The sequence below is a fragment of the Sinohyriopsis cumingii genome, unplaced genomic scaffold (assembly GCF_028554795.1).
Source record: "Sinohyriopsis cumingii isolate HCF-2022 unplaced genomic scaffold, ASM2855479v2 utg001505l, whole genome shotgun sequence".
Taxonomy (NCBI): Eukaryota; Metazoa; Mollusca; class Bivalvia; order Unionida; family Unionidae; genus Sinohyriopsis; species Sinohyriopsis cumingii.
The window spans coordinates 1,139,882-1,148,554 of NW_028316006.1; the positions used below are offsets into that span (position 1 = coordinate 1,139,882).

Below are 8,673 nucleotides of genomic sequence, written 5' to 3' on the forward strand. Positions count from 1 at the left end.
CAACAATTATAATCTTATCATATTATCTATAAATTGTACAACAATTATAATCTTGTCATATTATCTATAAATTGTACAACAATTATAATCTTATCATATTATCTATAAATTGTACAACAATTATAATCTTATCATATTATCTATAAATTGTACAACAATTATAATCTTATCATATTATCTATAAATTGTACAACAATTATAATCTTATCATATTGTCTATAAATTGTACAACAATTATAATCTTATCATATTATCTATAAATTGTACAACAATTATAATCTTATCATATTATCTATAAATTGTACAACAATTATAATCTTATCATATTATCTATAAATTGTACAACAATTATAATCTTATCATATTATCTATAAATTGTACAACAATTAAAAGCTTGTACTATGTCGTTTTCAACCTAGATACCCTATAGTCAGATTGACTCTATGTCATATTGTTATGATCAGTTTTCCCACGGTAAAAATGAATTGTTATCCATCTGTACCAAACTGAGCTATATTCACTATTTATGTATGGTCTATACAGTTACTTTTATTTTTGAAATTTGATACTTATGACAAACCCAACCTCTTACAACTTATACGAATAAAATAACAAAATTTAGTAACGAAAGCTGAAAAGTACTAGATGTCTTATTTTCTAATAATATATATCTAGATTACAATATTCTTATTACAATGAATACGGGTTATCCACATTTGAAGTTGATTGTTTTGTATATACAAAAACTCAATTGCCAGCAAAGCCAACTTCGAGGTTGTTCCGAAGTTGCTGAATACCATGACGAGAATAGGAAGAGAATGACGACAAAAGTATATTATGAATATAACGACAAAACAGAAACACTGAGAGTCTCTGAAAGAACCACAGGAACGTATGTGAAAGTGAACACGGGTTATCCACATTATCTTACAGAAGTAAAAAAACAAAATAAGTGCAAAAAATGTGCTACCAAAGATAAGATTGTATAATCTATGAAACAACCAGCAAACACCACCAGAAACCTTGAAGAAATTAATAGCATGTTACGTAATTGAGTGACTTCGAACCGAATATGTGTGAACTGTGCACAATGAAGGCCCATCCATCGGGAACCTCGTCAGCATAGCTGATATTGAAGATAATGAGAAGAATATTAAACAAAGTTTTGTTTTGGAAGTGAAACAAAGAGCACTGAACACACAAACACTATTGATGGAACAAAAATTGAGAATATTAATTCCCAGTCAAATGCATATATGTTATACTATAATGGATTCGAAAGTTAACATTGTGAAAATAATTTGGAAAGAGCTAAAATCTTCAAAAGCAAATTAAAAGGTTATTTTTCTTCCAGGGATAGAAAACTGTCTATAAAGTTATATATAATTATAAAAAAAATTAGAACAGATTTTACAAATATATAGTTTTGGATGATTTTGTCTCTTTCAAGAAAAATATTGTAAAAATTAATTATAATTCTAAGACTCATTGAAATTAAAATATGTGATAACAAACCATTGAAAATGAAGAGTACAAAACAAATACAGAGGAATGATGTACAAAACTAATATCGAATTGAAGAAAACCTTTATTTCAAATGTTTTTTCAATATAGAAAGCAACATTCTCACATTTTGTTTTCAAAGCGGTAGAACAATATTATATTTAGTGCTGCTTCTGAAATTTTCCGATTAATCGAAACGTTTATTTCAGTATCGTATATAATGGTATATTTTGAATTAATGCATTTTTCTCTCATATAATCAATTCTAGATCAGTACGGCACAAATCAGTCAAAAAAGGCAGTTTTAATGCAACTGACTTCTGTATGCACATTAGGCACTAGTCCACTGAATAAATTGGCATTACTGTACTTGCACCATCATATCATATTAAAATGAACGATAGTCATATTTGGTTATTGGGAACTTCTGTCCGAAGACATCTGTGCATGTGCCCACTTTTACACTTACGGGAATTGTTGCAAAATAACTTTGACATGTTTTGACACTGTTATTATTCGCAAAGTTTTGGAAACTAACAAAAATAGATTGTTCTTTTTTATAGTGGGAGTTTGTTAAATATCGTTTACATATTTGCAATTAGCATAATGTTATCTAAATTGTATTACATCACTTTTATTCCCTCGAACCTGTCAATACATTTAATGGCGATAGATATAAAAAGTAACATTGTATAAAGTAATCTACAGCTCTACGTGCAGCATGTCGGACACCTGTAAATGTGATGTAACGTATGTAAATGATTATTAACCTAAAACTGTCAGAGAAGGAGAACAATTCTGCCACTATGTACAGAGGACTCTGTAAAATCCGGATCCTCTTATGCTACTCTCCAATAGGAATCAAAACCCATTCGGATAACGTCATGTCCTACAGTTTTAAGATGGTTTCATCGTTTTAATGGCTTCAAATCCATGGAAGATGATCCACACTCTAGAAGAGTGTTGTTTGTGATTAGTGAGCGAAAAGTCACTGCTGAAGACGATGATGTTCGATTCACAGTGGAAGATTTTTATGTTGTCACATGCATTCATTCGTCAGATGTCTTTAATGTACTGAAGAATCATTTGGACGACTTTTGCAGGATGGATCCGACATTTGTTGACTGCTGATAGAAACAACAACGAAAAAAAAAAAAAAAAAAAAAAAACACCAAAACAGAATCGGGTTGAAATCGCCAAATAGTTTCTTGCCAAATGTAAAGAAAGTGACAATTAACATCTGGATTTCACCATTGACCGAAAGAGGTTTAGATAAGTGTTTTTTGGATCTCACCTTTCGGTCAATGGTGAAATCCAAGACTATCCGACTGCAAACGGCACTGCGTGGTTTGTACTTGTTCAGAAGTAAAAAATCGGCGAACAATTGTTGCATTTTCTCCAACATGTCACAAACTGAACGAAGTGTGTCGAGCTGTTTCGATAATTGAACTATTCTTGATTACGACTGGCTTAAGTTGGAAATTAGCAGACGCAATTAGGATAAAATAGCAGGGTTGGAACTACCCAGGGGTGCGGACTCCTGTCTTTCCTTGTGTTATATTGTTACAGGTTAGACTCCCATTCCTTGATTCATTGAAGGATACTCCTAATTTTCTTTGTAACGAACCCCCGTGGTTTCAAATGGTAAGCATTGCAGTATTTTATTTTCGTCAATCGGTCAAATTCGATATATGTTTTACTTCAATATTGGTAACGGAAACCTTACGTGCGCAGAAATGCCCGACAGCATTGTACGTCATATAACAAACGCCAGCATTGGGGCGGGGGAGGGGAAGTGATTTTTTTTCAAGAATATTTATCTTGTTTTGATTTGTACAATTAAAAACACCACTTCCACAACCTGAAATTTAAAATGATCGGTATCTTAAGCCAACTAACTGCTTAATAGTTTCACGAACTCGCTACTACCACTACCATAACAAGGAAATAAATATGTATGGTGAATTTCTAATACGAGAAGACGAAAAGTAGTTTGTTGCGAATACGAGCGTCCGAGTCGATATCCATATGGCCTCCTACATGATTTATTATCTCTCTTGAGTTGGTCAATTTTAGAAAGATGGTCTTAGCAACACAAAGGTCTACTCTTTTAATGGTAATTATACTTACCTTGTCATACAGCAGTTTAATTGGCTCACTTGAATGTTAATATACACAGTTCCCTTTAATGTTACGCATGTAAACAATCTCTCCAGGAGCGTTTCATGTCGTCGTTGAATTAAAAACGGGCGGATGGGTTAACTACACCATTGTGAATTAGTGCAATGGCAAAACGAAAATTAAAACTTAATTTGGGGTGTTTAAACCTGAAATCAAGTGCCAAACATCTAATTGTTTGTTTATAATACTGTTCAATCAATGTAAAGAGAAACAATGATACAAAAGATAATTGTGTTCCTACCAAATAAACCCATAAATATGGAACTCGCTTATTGACTTAATAGTTCGTTTAGAAACTGTCATAATGTTTGTCTCTGCTCAAAGTTATCGCCATTGAAAATTTGACACATATTTGATTAATGAGACAATCTTGCAAAAAGCGAAAGTTGAAAGAAGAAAAAATTCGAGAAAAAAAATAATACAAACGAAAGTCAGACTCCTGAGAGGCAAGACGCAAACTGTTTAAAATGGTTTGAGAATTTTTTTTAAAAAAAGTAAAGGGGCCATTTGGCTAATTATAACTAACACGATGTAGCTGAAACAACAATCAAGATCATTTGAGCATTAGGTTTAATACAAAGCTCATTTATATCCATCAATATGTTTGGGATACTGTTGTGAAATGACATTGCTGTCAGTGTACCACCATCTTAACACGACTAGCTGGAAGTAGATACTAGATGGAAGTAGAGAATTCCATACTTCACTCAACCCCCGGCCCATAGTAATACAGGCAAGCTGTTGGCAACTGCCATACATAAAGCAGATTGTCAGGATTCACAATCTCGAATGACTTTTTCAAGACTCTGTCCAACTTTGACTTGTACCCTGGCATTTTTACTGGCAACAAGATGAAATCCTTCTTGACGAAGAAACTCCTCCGCATTCTCTGGGACACCAAGCTGTACTTCCTTTGCTTCTTTAACTTTCAACATTTCCTTGGAAACCATTGATTCATATTCTTTTGTTTGCTCTAAAATTTTCTGCATAGTCACTGAAGCTTGCAGACCATTCCCCATTCGTAAAACTGCATCCAAAAACTTAATCGATCCTTGAATAGCTGCTTTCAAAGATTCACACTTTGCTCTTGTTTCTGCATTCGCTGTATCTTCTGCAGTATTCAGCTGTTGACATTGGTGAGTAATTGACTCTTCGAACTGTACTGTCATGGTGTTAATTTGGTCTTTTATGTTTTTAGTCTTCTCGAGGATAAAGTTTGTGCGTGTTTTTAATACTCTTGTGTTTCTTTCTGACATTACAATGACCGTGGCAAGATTAGCGTATAGCTCTGTGAGTTTTGACCGCAGTTCATCTGCCTTACCATCCTGTGCAATGTCTAATGCAAATTGTTCAAGTTCCGTCAAACTGTCACACTTTCTGTGGTCCGTCGTTACACATTTGGCACAACAGAGAACTTCATGGTTCTTGCAGAAATATTCCACTTTCACATCAGTATGCTGCGCACAATTTTGTTGATGTAGATATTGCAGTGACTCCTCTGGTTTCTTCATCGCGTCGTCTGCTTCAACCAATGAATGAGACTTGAATGCCTTGAACATCTTGTGATATTTCTTGCATTCCTCACATAGTAGTTCACCACAATCCCTGCAGAAAGTCTTCGCCGTAGAATGAAGTTCCTTCGACCAGCATGGATCGCATCTTCTCTCTTCATTCTTCTTTATATTCTGATTAATAGAAACGAAATTATTAACGGGAAAAGTTTTGGCCCATTCCGCCGCGGCGAGACCCTTGGTCTGAGCTCGGGTAGCTCGATTGCATACGTAACATTTGATTTCTGTTCTTTCTTCACTAGCTCCATCTTGATTAGAAATGTAAGATTTTATACAATCCTCGCAGAATGTATGCATGCACGGAAACACTCTAGGGTGTTTGAAAGACTCTAAACACATCGGACAACGTAAGGAGTTCACATCGACCGACGATGTGTTGGCCATATCATATATAAAGTTAGTCCTAGGCGCACTTTATTGTATTGAAAAGGACACACAACATGACTTAAAGGTGATTTAAAAGAACTTTACTCTTAGCTTTCAGTAGTTTATTCAGGTATAACTTCGAATCAAACGATTTATGAACCAAATTAACCGTCAAATTGTCAGCTTGTACCATTAGACTTGAATTCAGTTATCACGAAATGCTTCTTTGTTAGAAATCAATGACGCATTGATAAGTATATATGCGACATATACTTTTTTCCTTTGCTAAAGGACACAACGTAATCGAAGTGTGCGCCTCGATATAAAAGGAGTGAAACCTAATATCCAGAAAGATCGATATACATAGTCTTAGGACGTAAAACCCCCAAATCAAGTTACCATTAGAAGTTTCCTGCTTTTGTTCTAATACTCATATGATACTATACCCGACCGATTTGGAGAAAACGTTACATGGTACGAAATCGCATTCTGAACTTCTTTGGGAGAGTTCGGTAAATTTGGGTATATGATTGATTTTGATTTACTGGAATTCGTCAAATTAATACAAACTGCAAATCGCTTATATTTTAAAGAATTCAAAATATCTGAACGTTTTAAGCTGTTTTCAAGTTCTAATATCATGCCTTAGCATTGTTCTATACCATAGATAATCATGAATTATCTGCGTAATAATAATAAACATACATACATACATACATACATACATACATACATACATAATACATAGATGCATGCATGCATACATACATACATACATACATACATATGCATATACATGTTTACAAGCACAGATTGACTGAGTGAATGACTAATAAAGGCTGACAAATATATACTATATTTTACTGAAAATATGACAATACACGACAAAACAATTACGTGTAACATGATTGAGCGCATGTGAATTGTTAATTGGTAGCCAGTATAGCAGTGATTCTCTGATTTAAGTTTTTAACAAAGGTACACACTGGCAAAATAAATGTATAATAATTTCACTTTATTTATCACAAAAGTTGCACCTTTCTTGCAGGCAATGTGTCATCAATGAAATGTGTCAATCATGCGAAGGTATTAAACATTAGGGGCAACGAATATTATTAGGTTTATACTTTTACCAGTAGACAGTGGCAAAGGTTACTTGTTACTGTTTATAACGTTCATCAAAGAAATGGTAATAGCAAATTCTGACTTTGCCAAAAAAGATGTGCTAGAACGCTTATTTAATCTCTATTCGGTCTCTAATCAAAGGAACATACTTATCATATATTTCATCTAGGGCTATATAGCTCCTAATTATCGTTATCATTCTCTGGATAAGTTCCGATTAGAAAATAGAAGAGGCTAGCGGCGTAACTCTTATATCCATGGGTTCAAAGGTATCTAACTCCCAATGCTACTAAATTATTCAAATCTTATCGAAGAACTAAAACAAAATCATTCCTGTTGTTGGAAAAAATAGACTCGCCCATGCCCGTTTTAGAAAAGAAAACCTTGTTTTGTTTGATACGCAAACAAGATGACAGTATTAGGGATACCCTGGTGACAATCAGGTTAGAAAGCATAAACTGATGAAGGAAACGACTACGGTTTGTGTTTTTCTTATATCCTTGATATCGTTAGAAGGTATTAATTTCTGGCAAGCAAATATTCTAGAGTATTAGTTGCAATATTTACGTATTTCATTACTACAGGTCAACTTACTGAGGAATAAAGAAATGAATCATACGATGTATCTACGGCAGTTACAGAAATATCAATTTACCATGTTTACTTTTTTGCCAGTTTTGTGGCAACACCCTCTCCCCTCTCTCCCCGTCACACACACACACACACACACACACACATGCGCGAATGGTATAAATAACTTATCCAACTTGATAATGTCGTATCGTTTGCAGTGATAAAGTTCAGTTAGTGAAAATACTAACCAGCCAAGAAAGCGGTTAGTGTTTACTTGATGAAGGTCGAGGGGTTATTCGACTATCGGGCGCCATATTTAGGCAGAAACATACAGGGTACAGTAATGTTTTATTAAAAAGCCTATTTGATATTCTTGGGTAAGTAAATATTCTGCTGCTACTATTATTGTTATTGAATTTATTATATTTTAATATAAACGATATTTATTATAAACATATCATAACAAAAATATTATGAACGCAAATGAATGCGCAAAAGTATTTTCAGTTAAAAAAACTTAACCAAATAAAAAAACTATGTATATTTTCAAGCGAGTTTGACAAGAATTCTCGTTCACATGTATACAACGTACGTATGTAAATACACACATACCAAAACGTAGTCGAATCCAGAAAGAAAAACCTAAACGTAAAACCTTGAGAAGTCCTACTATGCATGCTCGTGGCACTGCTGTCTCAATTGAATTGGATAAACGCTGAATCTTTTTGTACAAAGCCCATCCTTATCAATCTTTATTAAAAAGATTGGTGTATTTTTTGTAGTTGAGCTGAATTAGCCTTTATCGTACCCATGCCTTTGAAGAAAAGAAACTGGACCACCAGTTTAGCTGACATCAGTTTTCAATTTACCACAACTTTCGACACACACGATTCGCCATATTATTATAGAGGGTGCTGCATTTGGTGCCTGCAATGGGTACTCCCATGTCGGCGCTGGCAGATCTATTGAACTTTATCTGATCGATCGATCAAGAAGAGAGAGAGAGAGAGAAACAGAGATAGAGAGAGAGAGAAACAGAGAGAGAGGGGGGAGAGAGAGAGAGAGAGAGAGTACACTCGCTGTATTTTCAGTCGCAAAAGGAGCCTGAACACGATTAATTTTTCTCAAGAATAAACAATGACCTTTAAGTCCCTAGTAAAAATGTATAAATATAACTCTTCTATCACCACCGAAATTAGAAAGTAAAATATGCTCTAAAAATTAGACTAGAACTACATTCGTAGGTGCTGAACTGGAAGTACTAATTGTGACCTGATTCCAAATTATCGGACACATGGTTTTATAAAATAGCAAGGATGATGTAAAAGTATGAGCAGCTGTTATCCACAAACAG

General features: G+C 34.2%; 1 protein-coding gene across 1 annotated transcript; it reads right to left on the reverse strand.

Moving 5' to 3' along the window:
- Window positions 1–4,135: 4,135 nt before the first annotated feature.
- Window positions 4,136–5,600, reverse strand: LOC149772451 (protein meiotic P26-like). Its single transcript, XM_089947805.1, has one exon. The coding sequence runs from the start codon at window positions 5,592–5,594 to the stop codon at window positions 4,455–4,457; it is 1,140 nt and encodes a 379-aa protein (XP_089803931.1). The 5' UTR covers window positions 5,595–5,600; the 3' UTR covers window positions 4,136–4,454.
- Between the last annotated feature and the right edge of the window lie 3,073 nt (window positions 5,601–8,673).